This window comes from Penicillium hordei (genome assembly GCF_028827395.1).
Source record: "Penicillium hordei strain IBT 12815 chromosome Unknown utg000006l_segment0_segment0, whole genome shotgun sequence".
Classification (NCBI taxonomy): Eukaryota; Fungi; Ascomycota; class Eurotiomycetes; order Eurotiales; family Aspergillaceae; genus Penicillium; species Penicillium hordei.
The window spans coordinates 2,965,569-2,984,158 of record NW_026623147.1 but is presented as its reverse complement, the minus strand read 5'-3'; the positions used below and the strand labels follow the sequence as shown (position 1 = coordinate 2,984,158).

Sequence of the window (18,590 nt, the reverse complement as noted above, 5' to 3'; positions counted from 1 at the left end):
TTAAATCTCGGTATAATTGATCGTCATCCCTCAAGGACTTGTCGCCGATCTTTTCCGACGCCCTGTTCCTCGGACAATCCACATATACCTCTTCAAAGAACCAGCGCTGTAACCAGCGAACTCATGCACAATTATATTTATACTGTATCCATACAATATCTCTGGATATGTGACATCCAATAGATTAGTATTTACAAAAGACTGGTTGAGGTGCAGATGTCATCAACGAAATCTAGCTCAGTATCGAGTTGCACCAACGAGGAAAGGGGCAAAAGAGAACGCATATTCCATTCTCGACGCTACTTGGTCTAGTGATTATTTTTACCCATAAAAGCAGAAATGTTCCAATAGATTAAGCGTAGAAAAGTGTGTATTCAAGTTGCAGGCTATATAAAACAAGTGTAATGAACCAAATAAAGAAACATCCACAGCAGGAGCGCGCTTTCGGGTATGTATTTATCTATCTATTTCGCTACCCAGCTCTTATCATCTCCAGCATAGGCCACTGGTCCCGGTTTAGCAACCTGCACGTACCATCCCAGGTCGGCGTCCTCCTTCATTTCCCACTCAGTAAATCCATTGCCCAGGAAGCGGAAGGGATTGCCTGAGTTGTAAGCAATGTCATAGTGTTCTGAGCGGATCTCGCCGAGCAGTCGGCGGAACAGGATAGCACTACCTGCGAAAAGATGTGTGACTCTTCCGTCCACAGTGCCTCTCTTATACCAGCTGCGACAGGAGCCGGACCAGACCAATGTCTTGTGGATTTCGTCTTGGTATTTGCCAAATGCGTGCACGGAGGACGCCTTTGGTACCATGTATTTGATGTCTTCTGTGGCGATCTTCTTGATCATTTTGACAAAGTAGTCGCCTGTCCAGTTCAATGCCTCAACGAGGGATCCGTGGCCGCACAGGCAATTGGGGCCGGCCATTGTGAAATAGTTAGGGAAGTCATCGGTCCCCACTGACAGATAGGAGGTGGGTTCATCCTTCCATTTCTGAGCGAGGTTGACTCCGTTCTGGCCGACCAGGGGATATTGGGGGCATTTAGAGACGTCGAAGCCAGTGGCACAAACCACTAAGACACTCTATTAGAAATGAAGTGAGAGGTGGATCAAGGAATGAACTTACAAACATCGCACTCAAACTCCTGCCCGTCAGCTGTGACAATTCCTTTCTCTGTAATCTTTATGATTGTGCTAGAGGTGAGACTGCAATTCGGCTTTGAGAATGACTCTAGGTAGCCAGGACCGGGGGTCACTCGACGGCAACCGATCTCCCACTTGGGGATAAGCTGTTCGCACAGCACGGGATCATGATTGAGCTTCTCAGCCATTTGAGCTGATGCTAGTGCCACGGTAGTTTCGTTGGGCTCTCCTTTCATGAACTATACGATGACCCCTATTAGCTTTCGTTAAGCAGAGTTGAAGGCTGTGACCTCACCAAGCGGAATGCCTTGTTGGTACGGTGGATAATTCCTTTACGGTATTCCCGATGTTGGACAGGATCGCGGAACCGCTCTTTCTCTTCTTCCAAGAATTCAGGATTGGTGTCCTCGGTTTCTCTCCCAAGATGCTTGGAGGGCGGGACACGATAATAGACCCAAGCTGGACCACGAATAAAGTTGCGCACCGTCGTACCCGGCAGTTTGGCCATTTGAGGCACGATCTGGATGCCAGATGATCCGTTGCCGATGACAGCTATCCGCTTATTGGAGTAATTGAAGTCATGGTCCCATCGTGCAGAGTGCGTAACATGACCCTTGAAATCGGAGAGTCCGGCAATCTTTGGCCAGGAAGGGCTTCTATCGGGGTTTTAGTTCAGCTTGTTCTTGGCATTAAATGACAACAGTTGAGTACTTACACCAAGTTACCTTGGCCAGAGATCAAAATATCACAGTATTCATCCCGTTCGACTCCAGCGTGCTTCACGGTAATCTTCCATTTTCCTGAATCTTCCTTCCAGCAGGCGCCAACGACCTGGGTTTCTAATTGAACATCACGATCAAGGTTCCACTTCTTTACTGTTGTCTTAATGTACTCTTGAATTGCGGGTCCGCTGGAATAGAAGCGAGGCCAGTCTGGATTAGGGTCAAATGGGAAGGCCTGGGCATGTCAGCAGAGCTTCCAAATTGGGAACAGTTATCGTATTCTTACATAGATATGAGAAGGCACATCGCATTGCACGCCGGGATAAGTATTGACTAGCCATGTCCCTCCTATATCGCTTCGGCCTTCGAAGATCGTATGATCAACAAAGTCCTGAAGCTCCGGGTAGGCATGTTGGAATTTGTGCGCAAGCACTAGCCCAGAGAAGCCGGCACCGATCGTGATAATACGGAGTCTTCGAGGGTTTAGGGCGTATTGGTCGTAGAATGGAACTGAATGTTCCTTGAACCTGTCGCTAGTTGTGGATTTCGGACCATTATCCGTGGTTTTACCGTTGATACGGCCAGCGAAATGCGAAAGCAAGGTCTCTGGAAGGTTATTCGCGTCTTGGGTGGCGAAAGCTGCAGGGACCTTACCTTCCGCCACGTATGACGGTGGTAGGTTTGGAGTCACGATTGAGGGTGCCATTGTTGTGGGAAAGTGGGTTCGATAAAGGTTGGAGAGGGGTTAGAAGATCCTAGTTGAACTTTTGATACCCAAAACTTCTATTATCAAGTTGATCGACAGATTGGACTTATTGATGCATTTTGTTGTCGAGAGTCCCCAACTTTATACTCGAACAGGAATGCGGGTGAGAACAAACGTAACGCCTCCACCCCGTCCTGCGCAGGCCACCAAGAGGACGTTCCGTGCCGACATAGCGATCCATTCTGCCCCACCAGACGCCGTGACCTCAGTGAAACGAATTGCGTGCCGAAGGGCTCAATCGTATGTACGGAGTACAATCAAGGCGAAGGCTGGGTAGCCGAGATGACTTGTCTGAACCGGGATAGCGTGACACGTGCCTACGGCAATCCGCTTTTGGAAACACCGACATCGTCTGTTTCTCGTCTCTCGGCTGTGGAGGATAATCACTTAAACTCAAAGTGGATTCCGAGTTATTCTTTGAATTGCGAATATCATTAGTCGCCCAAATAGGAATTGCCCGCACAGCACTGATTGGCCTACAGCCATTTGCTATGCAAGCGCGAGAATGGAAGTGAAATATCCTTCGTCTGATTGGGAGGGTACACAAAAAGTCCAAAGCTAAGTTAGGGATTGGAACATCCCCTTGAATTTTGAGTGTCACTACATACCTTAAACTCGATCCGACCTCGAGAAGCTCCCTACGGCCTGTGATCACGCGTTGCACAGCACCAGCCTTGTCTCCGAGATCTTCAAATAATGTTTGATGCGGATGAGGCCAGCTTCTACCACCGCATTCTGTGGCCGCGACGCAAACGCGCCGGGCTCATGTGCACTTCATTCCACTCCAAGAAGGTTAGATGTTCCGTAAGGCTCGTCTATGGAAGGCCAAAACAGGCACTCTACGTTGGTAGCAAGTGGGCATGTCTATTTGATACGACGAGCCGGGAGCATCGGCAATTCCGGTATTTGTTCAGGGCTTGATAGCGATGCATAAAAAGCCTTGTTCGGACCTTAGCGCGGTGGCCCATAGCACAAAACTGACCTCAGACCTGAGATAATGACGCATCAGTAAATATCTAATTTAACAAAAGGGAATTAATTTTATCCATCAAAGCCACCCACAAGATGTGCGACTTCTCAAAATACGGTATTCCCAGCGAGGAATGGCTGCGTGTGGAAGCCACTTTGTCACCCACGAAAGAGCAGAGCTTTTCCGAGCTGAAGCGAACAGCCAACGAAGGTAGAGAAGCCGTGGCGCGAAAAGGGGTGGCAGAGTTTTCGACCAAAGTGTCCACACAAGATCACTCAATTTGTGGACGTGATGGCTATAAATTAGAGGCGAGAAGTTATCGCCCAATCTCAGCATCCCCTTCTGAGAATCTGCCAATTTACATGCACTTTCATGGGGGTGGCTTTATGTTCGGTACTTTGAGCTCAGAGGATGCGATATGCTCTCGGCTTGCTGTCAACGCACAAGTTGTTGTTGTCAATGTCAACTACCGCCATACTCCCGAATATACATATCCGACCGCCTGGAACGATGCCGAAGACGCTTTCCTTTGGGTCTGCGACAACTTTTCTCAATTGAACTGTGATCTGGACCGAATCGTCGTCGGTGGGATATCGGCCGGTGCATGGCTCGCCGCCTCTTTGACACTGGCAGCATCAAGATCAGAGCTCCCAGTCTCGCCAACTTCAGCAATTTGTGGCCAGGTGCTGATGATTCCTGCTCTGGTGTACACCAAGTGTTATGAATCTCAATTACGCCAAATAAAAGGCCCTAGTGTCTCGTCATATTCTCAAAACGAGAACGCGCCGATCCTGAATATGCGCAGGAAGCAACTGTTCAATGGTCTTTTAAAAGTGGAAAATCCAGATCCGACTGACAAACGACTGAATCCTGGGCTTTTGTCCTCTGAAGACGCGAAAATGTTACCACCAACAACACTTGGGATTGCGGGCTATGATCCCCTACGAGACGAAGGGCTGCTATACGGAAAGCTATTGGCCGAAAATGGGTAAGCAAATACTCGAGCAGGTTTAATCTATATCCCTCGCTAACACGATCTTGAAGTGTACCGACGAATGTCAATGTGTTCAAAGGTGTACCCCATGGATTCCGACGATTCGGGGGGAGATTGTCAGTTTGCCAGCAATGGGATCAGACCATGGAAGACGGAATTAGATGGGCATTAGAAATGCCTTCTGTGTCAGGAGAGTTCATCATTCAGGAACATTAATTGGGTTCTGGTATACCGATATACCTTGTTCAATAGATACATGTATCTATGTATCTCAAACAGATATTTTCATAGAATCTTTGATAGTCATTTAGTTCGGATTTTGGAATGTCATTTGTTTTATTAACTAGCTATCTGTAGTATGAAGGTATCGTGACACCTTGTAGGACATTTCAGACCCGAAAGAGGTGACTCTTCCACACCTCGAGACCTACCTCGCGTGATCGTGTACCAATAGCCATTGCTCACAACCTCCAAATCGCTTCCGAACATCGGCTTTCCCATTTTGTATTTCCAACTTCGGAACTTTTTTCCCCCTGCTACTTCCCCATAATTCCCCACAAATGAACGCGGGGTACATGGACCGATGTCGCACCACGTCCTCGGCTGTGTATATCGGTTATCTTAATCTAGAAACCCGGGGTAAGAGTCTTTCGGGTTATGCTCCGAAACTATCGCACCTTCTCCGTTTCATTTCGATTTTAGAATCCAAGCCGGAGATTTGGTAAGAATACCCCTCTAATGGGTATCGTAAATATTTACATATTTATGACAATCGCAACACCATGCTTACAGAACAAATTTTCTTCTGAAAGACTGATATAACCATAGACACCACACTTAGAGACATCAAGTTAGTTATAACACGAGGTTGCACCAGCATTGTCTCTGCTTTGAGCCATGTCACCACCCGCAGCAACTATAGAGCCTATGGCTTCAGTCATGAAGCTGGGTCTCCAGAACGGCTTTAGCAACACGGCCACCGCCAGCGCTCATCGGCATCACCTCGACCCCGGGTATACTATTGTTGAACAGCCCATCGGCACCCGGCGGGCACTTCGCATCGTCTGCCTTGGCGCAGGGTACTCTGGTCTTATGATGGGAATTGTCTTCAATGAGCGCATGAAAGATGCCAATGCAGAATTTGTTATTTACGAGCGAAATGTCGATTTGGGAGGAACTTGGTATGAGAACCGGTAAGTTTGATGAGCCCTGGGCTAAATCTGGGATTCCATTATAGCTAACGCGTCGATTATAGATACCCGGGATGTCAGTGTGACATTCCAGCACATAATTATACCTACAGCTTTGCTGCCAACCCCGAGTGGCCGAATTATTACGCGACATCAGAGCAAATCCATTCCTACATGAAAGATGTGGCCAAGCAATACGAGGTTGAGAAATATATTCGCCTTCAACATTCAGTCGAATCAGCTATTTGGAATGAAGAAAAGGGAAAGTGGGACCTCCTGATCAGGAATGGCTCTACCCTTATCCGAGATGAATGTGATGTCTTCATCAATGCCAGCGGTGTATTGAAGTATGTGTTTCCTTTCCGATATTTTGTCATGTGGGTACTGATAAAATGGCATTACAGCAATTGGAAGTGGCCCTCGATTGAGGGACTAAACAGTTTTAAAGGAAGACTCATGCATTCGGCGCACTGGGATTCCAGCTACGACTTCACTGGAAAACGCGTTGCATGTATCGGAATCGGATCGTCGGGTATCCAGATTGTCCCTAAACTTGCCAGTGGTACGCCCATATGCCTTATCCATCCAGTCTATCAGATAACTGACCTTTCTAGTCGTCGGTAATATGGACTGCTACGTACGGAGCCAAACGTGGATCAGCCCAGCTCCTGGAATCAACGAGCCTACAGCAAATGATCCAGAAATGGACAAGGATTATAATTTCGCAGAAAGCACTTTAGAGCTGTTCAAGGACCCTAAATTCCTTCGTGACTATCGCGCTGCCATTATGAATCGAAGAGCAGAAAACTTCAATCGGGTGATTGCTGATTGTGACCTCCAACAACAAGCTCAAGATCTCTTCCGAAAGTCCATGACCGACCGGCTGGGTAACAGTGAGAAGGGAAAGCGCGCGGCTGAACTTTTAGTGCCCTCCTTCCCAGTTGGATGCCGTCGCCAAACACCAGGACCCGGGTTCCTGGAAGCTATTGTCCAGGACAATATCGAATTGAGATGGGACGATATCTCAAAGATCACTGAGCGAGGAATTCTCACGCGAGCAGGTGTTGAGTTAAAATATGACATTATTGTCTGTGCAACTGGCTTTGACACTTCATTCAAGCCTTCATTCCCACTTGTGGGCCGCAACGGAGTCAACATGGCGGAAAAGTGGGAAAAGGACCTCCCAAAGGCATACATGGGCATGTGCGTGCCGGAATTTCCAAATTACTTCTGTAAGTCCTTCTGCTATTTGCTCCCTCCCACCGTAGCTTCTTTTTGCTAACATGTTTAGGCTTCGTGGGACCCAATTCACCACTGGCAAACGGGTCACTGATTCTCGGCATTCAAGCAACCGCCACCTATATCTACAAATGGATAGAAAAGATGCAAACTGAAAGTATTCGCAGCTTCGAGGTCGACGACGAAGTCAATGAGGAGTACAATCAGCATATTCAGAAGTACCTTGAACGTACAGTTTGGACTCGAGATTGCCGCAGTTGGTACAAACGTGGCACCATCGATGGCCCGGTTATCGCTATATATGGCGGATCTATCTTCCACCTCTTGGAAGCTATGAAGAACCCGCGCTGGGAGGACTTCAAAATGGATCGGACGCCTGAAGCAAAGATTAACCGGTTCTCATATCTGGGTAATGGAACTACTCTGAGAGAGGCCAAGGGAGGCGACATCGGTGCCACGCAAACGCTAAACTTCGATGAGTTCTGGAACCTGTTTGTCCTTCCACGGGTTCACGACTAGAAGGATATGGGGGATTTTGTATATAACTCTAAAGTTTTTGTCCATTTTCCATCCTGAAACTTTTGAGTACATAGACTCTAGATAATGAATAGGGGAACACTCGAGGCTGTATGCTCAATGGCATGCAGGTTGATTCGGTACTCACACTTCAGCTTCATATCCAACCTTGCATACAAACGAAACCCGGGCGTAGAGCCCAAGAATTGAAGTCAGAGTGTAGAAGTATGGATTGTCAATATGTAATTATCTGCTATTTATATCCTCTGCCCGTTACAACAATGATTACATAATGAATCGTGCAAGTTAAAAGAACCTTGGAAGGGACAAACAAGCAAAGCTAATACGTAATACGGACCAGGTTCCCCACTACAATAGGTAAACAAAATCATCAACATTCTTTTGATTCATCCCAAATAGCAAATTTGGGGATTCTTCTTTTCTTCCTGAATAGTCTGATAAATTGCGGTAGCGTATTCAGATATTCACGGGCTACTATCATCATGTTCCGCGTGTATCAAGGAATGGTATCACAGGTTGGGTATTGAGGACCAACCCACGAGGCGGGGGAAACAGGCACAGATACATCCATAAGACAAATTCCTGACATCATTTTAACTTCTACTTTACCCTTTTATTTGCTTCTCATTGTGCTGGTGTAGTTTTGGTTGTCCTCTTATTATATGAGACCTGAGCAAAAAGAAGACCAAGGGAAACAACCAAGGCGTGAATGGCAGATATATTTCCGAGCATGTATTAAATGAAAGAACATGAATATATACTGAACAAGCAACCTTGAAAATATGGAACGAATGACTCATATCAATTAACACCCGTGGACCCCTAGTTAGCCAAGTCAACACAGCGGATAGTGTTTTTCCCAATTGCACGATGAACTGCACCTATAGGAACTCGGCAACATATTTATAACCAATTATAAAGACCCCTACTACCGCGGAATTGATTCCGATTGTGTATTACTGCCGAGCTCTGACTCGAGCAAATCTTATATCGCATCTTATAGGTATGGTCAGGACCCTTTGGTCACTAAAGGTCAATTAGTAAGCTGTCCCACTACTTAAAGTTATCTACAGGCCGTGCTTCACCACAATAGGGTTAAAAGCTCCATGTCCGCATTGACGGGCCTATAAGTATGTTATTCGATCAATACCCGACGTGGAGAAGACGTGGCGAATTGCCGACGCATGGGGGTATGTGCACGTTTACATAGATGCCGAACTTCCGACCCACCCCCGCGAAAAGCGGTGCATATCTGGGGGCCCCAGACTTAGCATCTTGGCAAAATCCCAAATACCATCATCGACATACATAACCTACTGTACAATTTGCCTGATGGTTGACCGTTCGCATGCCAAGCTAATCAATCACCGATATGCAGGTAGTTGATATCTCAATTGCCGGTATACTGGCTAGAAAAAGTAGTATATATATCTGATGAACTTGCTAGCTACTATGCTTCAATCAGCTCAGAGCGGAGTTTGTATCACGAGTGGCTGTTGCACGCCTCAGTGAATATCGTATGATATCCCGTCGCCATGAAGTTCCTAGTGGGATTGTCATTGTTGTCCCTTATTCCTTCTTCGTTTGCGGTTCCTACAGCCAGCAAGCATCGTCGCAATGAGTTAGCTCAGGCTGAGCAGCCATTAATCAAGCTAAAGCCTCAGCGAACTTCTTCCCGTGATCTTGTAAACCTCGATGGTCTGTGGAAATTCACTCTTGCTTCCGGTGCCAACGACACGTCCCAACCCTGGTCCGCGCCATTCCCCAGGGGTGCTCTCGAATGTCCGGTCCCAGCGTCGTACAACGATATTTTCGTCGATCGGGATATCCATGACCATGTCGGGTGGGTTTACTACCAGCGCGAGGTTTTCGTCCCAAAGGGCTGGTCTAAGGAGCAGTATTTCGTGCGAGCTGAATCTGCCACCCATCACGGTCGTATCTATGTGAATGACCGTCTGCTCGCCGAGCACGTCGGCGGTTACACGCCTTTCGAAGCCGATATCACCGAGTTTGTCACTGCTGGAGAGATGTTCCGCTTGACAATTGGTGTCAACAACGAGCTTACCCATGAGACAATCCCACCTGGAAAGATCGAGATCGGTGAGAATACCGGCAAACGAATCCAGACTTACAACCACGACTTTTACAACTATGCTGGTCTTTCTCGCTCCATTTGGTTATACTCTGTGCCTCGTCAACATATCGAGGACATCACCGTTGTCACTGATGTCGATGGCGAGACTGGACTCATCAACTATAACATCAAGGTGGCCAAGAACTCGACTGAGAATATCAGGATCTCTGTTATCGACGAGGATGGAGTCGTTGTTGCAACTGCCTCTGGAGCTCAAGGTACCGTCAAGATCAACTCGGTCAGGTTGTGGCAGCCCGGTGCAGCCTACCTTTACCAATTCCAGGCCAACATTGTGGATGGCCGCAACAAGGTGGTCGACACCTACAGCGTGGCCACTGGTGTTCGCACTGTAAAAGTTGACGGATCGAAGTTCCTCATCAACGGCAAGCCCTTCTACTTTACCGGTTTCGGAAGACACGAGGATACCACAGTTCGCGGTAAAGGACACGACCAAGCCTACATGGTTCACGATTTCCAACTGATGGACTGGATCGGCGCCAACTCTTTCCGCACCTCGCACTACCCTTACGCTGAAGAAGTCATGGATTTTGCAGACCGACAGGGAATTGTCGTGATCGATGAAACACCCGCCGTGGGTTTGAACATTGGTTTGATGGGTGTGTCTGGAAGCGAATCCCCAAAAACCTGGTCTGAAGAGAACATCAACAACAACACCCAGAAGGCCCACAAGCAAGCCATCCGTGAACTAATTAGCCGGGACAAGAACCATGCCAGTGTTGTTATGTGGTCGATTGCCAACGAGCCTGCCTCCGAAGAAGATGGGGCACGCGAATACTTCGAGCCTCTAGCCAAGTTAACCCGCAAGCTTGATCCAACTCGCCCTATTACATTCGCCAACGTCGGCCTGGCCACATACGAGTTGGATCTGATCTCGGACCTGTTTGATGTCAGTTGCCTCAACCGGTACTTCGGGTGGTACTCGGAGACAGGGGACCTCGAGGAAGCAGAGCCTGCGCTTGTCAAGGAACTACAAGGCTGGGAAAAGAAATTCAACAAGCCAATTATCATGACTGAATACGGCGCTGATACCATTGCCGGTCTCCACTCCACTCTTGGTCTCCCTTGGAGCGAGGAGTTCCAGGAGGATATGCTCGCCATGTATCACCGGGTCTTTGACAGTATCGAGTCCATGGCTGGTGAGCATGTTTGGAACTTTGCTGACTTCCAGACCACTCTGGGTACCAAGCGGGTGGACGGTAATAAGAAGGGTGTGTTTACCAGGGACCGCAAGCCTAAGATGGCAGCCCATGGTTTGAAGGCAAGATGGACCAATATGACCACAAGTGGGTAAAGCCATATTTGCTCAATATATTTGTTTAGTTTCGTGTTATTGTTGAGATTTTGTGACTGTTCAGACATCCATCTCAATAGGTATATAGGATTAGATGCAGTTCTCAATTGCAATCAGTGAGTGTCGACTAAAGATCCACCCAAGTGTGCACCTTTGATATTTTTATCTATTCGCGCATAGTCTATATTGCCTGAATACTAAGCAAGCAATTTCAGTACCCGTTCCTAATCCGATTACGTCGAAATATTGTTGAAATGACCAAATTGGCTGGTTATCATATTGACAAATCTGCAACAGGAAATAAATTCCCGTGTTAAGATGGCTCAAGTCGCACCGTAAGGGCATTTGCTGACCCCTTCACGGTAGCTAGATCCCTAAACATACATGTACATTTAATAAAAGACTGCTCGTAGTTATATTCATGCCGAGATTTTCTCAGCATACTGCCGAGGCTGAGGCGCAGAATGCGATCGCTTATCGTTGCCGCCTTTGATGCGCCCAATGCCGACCATCTGCAACATTTCTCGCCAGAAGCCAGTAGGCGGGTCAAGGAAGCTATCTTCGTACGCATCGATCAGGGGTCGCTCCCAGACCAAATCGGCTTCACTAGCCTTGACGAACTTGGTTCTCTTGATGATTTTCCAGATGAGGAAGAGGGGAGGGATGACAATCTGCATGGTGTAGTTCGACCAGAAGGTGGACACGGACCAAGGCTTATATGCGGGGTAGCCGTAGACGATGGTCACCACGATCATCCAAACGAATGCAATGTAGGCGCAGTAGGGTTGGAGGTATCCGAAATAGGACAAGGTTCGGCGGTCGAACCCTTGCGCCTTGCACGCGCGGTGGAAGAATATGTAAGTCAGGGTGATGACTATATAATTGATGAGACCTAGGTTATGTTGTCAGTATTGTGAGGTCCGAGGGTAAATTCCACCGTGATTTCTTACCTCCAGCAGTAACTAGGTTAGCGAACCAGGTGATGACGATGGAGGAGCTACTGGAACACTGCAAAAATGAAAGCATAGGGAAGATCATCACGATTCCGAAGCAATAGATCGGTACACCGTTGCGCGTAGTGTGAGTGAGAACTCTGGGGGCTCTTCCTTCTAGCGCCAAGCCGTACAGAGTGCGGATAGCGCAGTAAGTGTAGGTATTGCCAGCAGAAAAAATCGAAGTTAGCAAAAGGCTAAAAAATAATATGGTCAGTCTCTTATCGTCAAGCTTATGTTTTTTTTTTTTCAATGGCACTCACGCGTTGATGATCGAAGGGAAAATTGAAATGCCCAAGTTTCGCATGCCAATAACATATGGTGATGCCGAAGCAGAACCCGCGGAACCGCCCGTCACAACTGCGACTAGTTGCGGATCATTAGCGGCGCAAACGATACCCACGGCCAAGGCCCCGCCGATAAAGAAGAGACCGAATCGAATATAGACTGTCTTGAACGCATTCTTGATATAGATGCGGGGCCGCTTTGCTTCAGCTGCGACCATGGAGATGTACTCAGGGCCAACAACGGCAAAGCAAGCCGACCAAAGAGATCCTAGGAAGCCTTCAAAACGACCGAGGGCGCCGGTATCCAGATACTCCATGAAAGAGCCGGGATTGTTCCAGTGGCGGAAGCCATAGGCATCATGGGCCGGGTTTCCACCAACCATAGTGATGAAGGTGAAAAAGAACAAGGAGAAGATCAGAATGACCTTTCCGCCGGACAGCCAGAATTCAGCTTCACCGTAGGCTTTCACGGCCAAGATGTTAAGGAAGCTATGCAAGAATCAGTATTTGGATAAAATCTCACGTGCACACAAATGGCCGAAATGGACGGAAGAGGTTCTCACCCATAGACCAGGATGACACCAATGCAGATGCCTGCAACTGGACCAGGTTCGGTAATCTTATCGCTCCAGAAAGACAAGACGAGGGTGAAAGCTGAGATCTCAAAAGGAATCAAAAGGGCCTCATAGAAGCTAAAGGGGATGTTAGCAAGGATAGCAGGGAGGATTTCGGCTAAGCCGAAAAGAGAACGGACAAAAAATTCCAGCCGACCATGAAACCAAGAGCGTCGTCGACCCATTTTCCAGCCAAGCGAATAAAACCACCACTGACAGGGAAGGCAGTGGTCATTTCAGCGAGACAATTATTCACCATCGCCAAAAACATACATTGAACGGTAAAGGCAATAAACAAGCTACCGGGTCCGCCATGGTAAAGACCGGTGCCGATGCTCACGAAAAGGGCGGTTCCAATAGAGCCACCAATGGCAATCAGCTGGATCTGACGGTTTCCAAGATGACGTTGAAGGTTGTCGGCATTTTCAGCCATCACTCCTTCTTGTACATCACGAGGGCCGCCCTCGGGCTTCAGCCCGAGTGTTTCCGACACACTGCCGCTTGTGTCCTTGTCCTTATCACTTAGGAAAGCCATTTTGTTTGCATTCCTGTCTGGGATGTTTAGTGGCTGATACGTTGTGGGTAGGGCGCGGTCGAAAGAAACTGGATGGGCTGATGTCGCTTATTCGTCTAGATTCTGGGGTATGAAAATGTTGGAGTGGATCGGCGGAAAATCCGGGGGTGGATCTGCTACAGAAAGGTGGGATGTCGGGCTATGTTGCGAGGGCCTGATAATCGATCACGCTGTGGGCAAAGATAATGTCGCTATGGATGTTGAGATGTTGTAAGTTGCAATGGCAAGGGCAAATGTCGGAGATTTTGAATCTCTAGGGTAGGATTTCCGTAGTACGGAGTTTAGCGGAGAGACTGCGCAATCTTCGAAAGAAAGAGAGTATTGGGAGAAGTAAAAAGAGTAATGCAGTCAGAGGCATAAGATGTAAGACGCCAAAACCATCTATTATAGACAAAAGGGCAAAAAAAACGTGGGAGTAAAAGAGAGAACTTAAAAGGGTAGAGATTTACCTCGAGACGAGATTAGCCAGATTAGCGCAATAAGCCCCATGTCAGCCCATGTAAGCCATTCAAAGCCATTCAAAGCCATAGAAAAGCCATACCAAGACCATTATGACGCAGTTCAGTCGGTTACTTTTGGCCACTTTTGGCCATTTTTGGTCAGTTTTGGGTCAGTTTTGGTTTCGTTGGGAGAACTTCCAAGGTTGATTGGCTTGGAATTACATTTTATCGCCCCCGCACGAGTTGCGACTTAACCCGCATCCGGACACGAGCCGCTCTTCTTTTATCTTTGGGTTTTACTGGATCATACTACCTAAACGGTCCTAGAACGTCCACCCGTTTATGCCTCCTTAAGTTATTCCATTCGGCTTAGGTTCGGTGAGTCCGACCGTGCACGTGCCCCTCGGCCAAGACTAGATTTCTGATTTTGCGATTTTGCCCTAAACTACAAATGTACAAAGTAACCCGTATGTTTATTCTACTCTTTACTCCTGTCCTTATCTCGTGCTCTCGCTGGTTCTTCCCAGCTTCGACCCTTGACGGGGAATGGGGCCACCCGGGCGAATCCTTTATGTTACGTAACCTTGGAGATAACCCTGGAACGGGGATGATAAGTGCCAAGTTAATCATTTCACAGCCAAGATTCATATTGATTCTGCCTAAAAGGACACTCCGGAAAACGTAATATACAACATAGATCTAATCGGGCGAATTTGCATGTCACACAACTTGGAGACATGCATATGCCAAGAAACAGTGCAATCCCGTTTGATTGGTCAACCGGTTCTCTACCATCTCCTCCATAACAATTCTTCCTTCTTTCCGGCCATCTTCTTGGGGATATGGAAGCATGGAAGCCTCAATAAACGTAGCCATTCTCGATAAGTACTTTCAAGGTTGGCTCGGGAACTAGCCGGATTTCCCAAAGAAAATGCATTTTTCCTCAAATCAAATATCAATATATATTTCCCATTGGTCTGGCTAGTGTAACTCCATTTCTTTTTCTTTCTGTCTCCCCTCTTATTTCTTTTGTTTTTCTTCTTTTTTGAAAAAGATGCGTGTGCTTGGTATTCTCCCCGACCGAACAATTCTAGTAGACATTGTGTCTGGATCTGCACCTAGAGTTCACGACCATGATCGACCAATATGTTCAGGTCGTAGAGCAAGTCCCAATTACCCTGGTCTGCCACATAGGTGTAAGGTAGTTGAATATCCATATAGCGAATTTTTAGTCAAATCTTGAGTCGTCGGTTTAAACCACCAATTTTTCCATTGCCCTGCTAGTAATGATGTTTGTTGTACTGTCTCTCGAGAAAAAGACGGGGATTAATTTTCATATCACGTGCTTTAGCTTTTCCGGGGTTGCTTTGAAATTCTCTCGCCACAAGAGGCCGACCCCCGGAACACGGGATCACGTGATACCGTTCCTGGTCAACTCCCGAGGTCGGCATCTAGGAAAAGTTTGCTTGAGAGTCACTCACCAATGTCTCCGTGTTCGATGTTGTTGAAGCGCGTGGCTAGGCCTCCGGCCGCCATGATGTGCAGACCAGTGAGTACACCTTCCTCTCATGATCACCCAATTGTATCTGACTCCCCCAGGTTCGGCCTCGGTGGACTCCGAGCTTCGGCGTCCCAAGCAGGACAATTCATCATCCCTTGCGATCGGTCTCGAACTCCCTCTCCTCTCGCTCGCTGAGCACGACAGCCCCCGCTCGGGTCGAAGGATTCCACTCACAGCACGAGAATGCCTCAATCCCTCTCTCTGAGACCCCCTCCGAGAAGCGCACGCCGCAAACATTGACGGAGAAGATTGTACAACGTTATGCCGTTGGTCTCCCTGAAGGCAAACTCGTTCGGAGCGGCGACTACATCAGTCTCGCCCCCGGGTATTGCATGACTCACGACAACTCGTGGCCCGTCGCCCTCAAGTTCATGTCTATGGGAGCCACGAAGGTCCATCGCCCAGAGCAGATCGTTATGACCCTCGACCACGACGTTCAAAACACCAGCGCAGCGAACCTTAAGAAATACGAGCAGATCGAGACTTTTGCTGGACAGCATGGCATCGACTTCTATCCTGCGGGCCGGGGTATTGGACACCAGGTTATGGTGGAAGAAGGATATGCGTGGCCGGGTACCATGGCGGTAGCCTCAGACAGCCACAGTAACCACTACGGTGGAGTTGGTTGCCTTGGAACTGCTGTTGTGCGGACCGACGCTGCTAGTATTTGGGCCACGTCGCGGACATGGTGGCAGATTCCCCCTGTCGCACGGGTAACGTTCACCGGAACGCTACCAGTAGGCGTGACAGGTAAGGATGTGATTGTCGCGTTGTGTGGCCTCTTCAACAGTGACGTGCTGAACCATGCAATTGAGTTCACCGGCTCTGAAGAGACTATGGAAAGTCTGCTTGTGGATAGCCGTTTGACAATTGCTAACATGACGACTGAGTGGGGCGCGCTCACGGGTCTGTTCCCAATTGACCGAACCCTGAAGCGCTGGCTGCGATACAAGGCTACTGAAGCCGCGATGTCTGATGACCGCACCACCCGGCAGCGTATCACACACGAAAGAATCGACGAGTTGTTCGCCAATCCCCTCAAAGCTGACCCCGATGCTCAGTACGCCAAGCAGCTCTACCTCAACCTCTCTACTCTTTCGCCTTACGTCTCAGGTCCTAATTCCGTGAAGGTCGCGACACCACTCAACGAGCTTGTCCAACAGGACATCAAAGTAAACCGCGCTTATATCGTCTCCTGCACCAACTCGCGTGCTTCCGACCTCGCGGCGGCCGCTAAGGTCTTCAAAGACGCCGCCAAGGCCAACCCTGACACAACTCCCAAGATTGCCGACGGTGTCAAACTCTATATCGCGGCTGCTTCCGTGCCCGAACAAGAGGCCGCCGAATCCACCGGCGACTGGCAGGCTCTCCTCGACGCTGGTGCGCAGCCGCTTCCCGCTGGATGCGGACCTTGCATTGGTCTCGGAACAGGTCTTCTGGAGCCCGGCGAGGTTGGAATCAGTGCCAGTAACCGTAACTTTAAGGGACGCATGGGCTCCAGAGATGCCCTGGCGTACCTGGCAAGTCCCGAAGTCGTGGCTGCTAGCGCTCTCAGCGGTGTTATCTCTGGGCCTGGCGCCTACCAAGTGCCAGAGGGCTGGTCTGGCGTGGAACACGGATTCGGCACCGGCCTCGAACCCACCACCGAGAATGAGCTCACCAACCTTCTCCAACAGATGGAATCTCTGATTGACCGGGTTGAGTCCGCCGGAGACGAGGCCAAACCTGCCACCGAGATTCTGCCCGGCTTCCCCGAACGCATCAGTGGCGAGATCGTCTTCCTCGATGCCGACAATCTTGACACTGATAGCATCTACCCTGGTAAATTGACATACCAAGACAATGTCTCGAAGGATGATATGGCGGCCGCTTGCATGTCAAACTATGATCCCGAGTTCAAGGGCATCGCTAAGCCAAGTGACATCCTCGTCGCCGGCTTCAACTTCGGTTGTGGATCCTCAAGAGAACAGGCCGCGACCGCGATTCTAGCCAAGCAGATTCCCTTGGTCGTCGCTGGCAGTTTCGGCAACATTTTCTCCCGAAACAGTATCAACAACGCGCTCATGGGCCTTGAAGTCCCGAGACTTATTGAGCGTCTGCGTGCCAGCTTCGCTCAGCCATCCTCTGCTGATGCCAAGGGGCGCCAGCTGACACGCCGTACAGGCTGGACTTTGACGTGGGACGTGAAGCGTTCCGTTGTTGAGGTTAAGGAGGGCGAGACAGGGGAGAGCTGGACTGAGCAGGTCGGCGAATTGCCAGCGAATGTACAGGAGATCATTGCGGAAGGTGGCCTAGAGGCGTGGGTCAAGGGTAAAGTTGCGCAGTCCGGGTGAGGACGCATTAACCAGGTCAGACGGATGGCGGCGGGAAACACCAGTTCAGCGAATACGTAAGTGTTTGTGTTCCGGGTAACCACCGCTATACGTTTGGCTGTATGTTTTTGCATATTTACTTTTTGTACTATCTTTCCATCATTATCAGGTACCATAGAGACCGACTTCTGACTGTTCAATAAGGGCATGTCTTCAAAAAGAGTAAGAACATACTAGAACACTTTCACCAGACATGATCTTTCTTTTCTTCGTCCTGAAAACAAATATTCAAGTCCATCCAGCAGCCAGAAGTACGCTGGTGTTTACTGGGAACATGAGTACCCCACCGTGTTTGCTCAGTCAGACAACCCTTAACTCTATACCGAGGTCACTCCATCAATTATTCCTAATATCAAACCGTTCACGGTTCTATTTGTTGAAAATGCTAGACAGACTTTCGACTACTTCAATTGTAGGCTTTTACGTTGAATTGGAAACTCCAACACTATTCGGTATTCATACAACGTGGGAAAGGAGAGCACAGATAGTGCCGGGCAGTTCCAAGCTCAGCATCCCCGCTGTCTCATTCCATGAGAATGCTCCGTACGCAAATGGCAACTGTTTTACTTTGGACCAAGCCGATGGCGAACGAATCAGGGCGAGAATATCCGAAGGCGCTAACTACTTACCGATTGGCACGGGGTTAGCAGACGAGAAACAACCGATTTGACCATCTCCTCGTTTATTACTTTCGTTCTAGGGAAAGCTCTAGGTTCGGAGATATGTACATATGCCGGAGGG

General features: G+C 48.6%; 6 protein-coding genes across 6 annotated transcripts; 4 read left to right on the top strand and 2 right to left on the bottom strand.

Moving 5' to 3' along the window:
• Positions 1-464: 464 nt before the first annotated feature.
• Positions 465-2,573, bottom strand: N7537_011761 (flavin-containing monooxygenase; the record flags this gene model as incomplete). Its single annotated transcript, XM_056902815.1, has 5 exons — positions 465-1,075; positions 1,129-1,384; positions 1,441-1,801; positions 1,861-2,102; positions 2,154-2,573. The coding sequence occupies 5 exons, from the start codon at positions 2,571-2,573 to the stop codon at positions 465-467; spliced, it is 1,890 nt and encodes a 629-aa protein (XP_056748102.1).
• Positions 2,574-3,698: 1,125 nt separating this feature from the next.
• Positions 3,699-4,813, top strand: N7537_011760 (alpha/beta hydrolase; the record flags this gene model as incomplete). Its single annotated transcript, XM_056902814.1, has 2 exons — positions 3,699-4,591; positions 4,648-4,813. 2 exons carry the CDS (start codon positions 3,699-3,701, stop codon positions 4,811-4,813), a joined length of 1,059 nt encoding a protein of 352 aa, XP_056748101.1.
• Positions 4,814-5,494: 681 nt separating this feature from the next.
• Positions 5,495-7,545, top strand: N7537_011759 (flavin-containing monooxygenase; the record flags this gene model as incomplete). The annotated part of the gene is made up of 5 exons (XM_056902813.1): positions 5,495-5,790; positions 5,853-6,134; positions 6,192-6,349; positions 6,402-7,019; positions 7,079-7,545. 5 exons carry the CDS (start codon positions 5,495-5,497, stop codon positions 7,543-7,545), a joined length of 1,821 nt encoding a protein of 606 aa, XP_056748100.1.
• Positions 7,546-9,098: 1,553 nt separating this feature from the next.
• On the top strand, positions 9,099-11,009 carry N7537_011758 (uncharacterized protein; the record flags this gene model as incomplete). Its single annotated transcript, XM_056902812.1, has 1 exon — positions 9,099-11,009. The coding sequence occupies one exon, from the start codon at positions 9,099-9,101 to the stop codon at positions 11,007-11,009; it is 1,911 nt and encodes a 636-aa protein (XP_056748099.1).
• Positions 11,010-11,428: 419 nt separating this feature from the next.
• N7537_011757 (uncharacterized protein) lies at positions 11,429-13,437 on the bottom strand (the record flags this gene model as incomplete). Its single annotated transcript, XM_056902811.1, has 5 exons — positions 11,429-11,901; positions 11,960-12,198; positions 12,265-12,777; positions 12,852-12,980; positions 13,043-13,437. 5 exons carry the CDS (start codon positions 13,435-13,437, stop codon positions 11,429-11,431), a joined length of 1,749 nt encoding a protein of 582 aa, XP_056748098.1.
• A 1,977-nt stretch (positions 13,438-15,414) lies between these two features.
• lysF (homoaconitase LysF) lies at positions 15,415-17,810 on the top strand (the record flags this gene model as incomplete). Its single annotated transcript, XM_056902810.1, has 2 exons — positions 15,415-15,465; positions 15,516-17,810. The coding sequence occupies 2 exons, from the start codon at positions 15,415-15,417 to the stop codon at positions 17,808-17,810; spliced, it is 2,346 nt and encodes a 781-aa protein (XP_056748097.1).
• Positions 17,811-18,590: the final 780 nt, after the last annotated feature.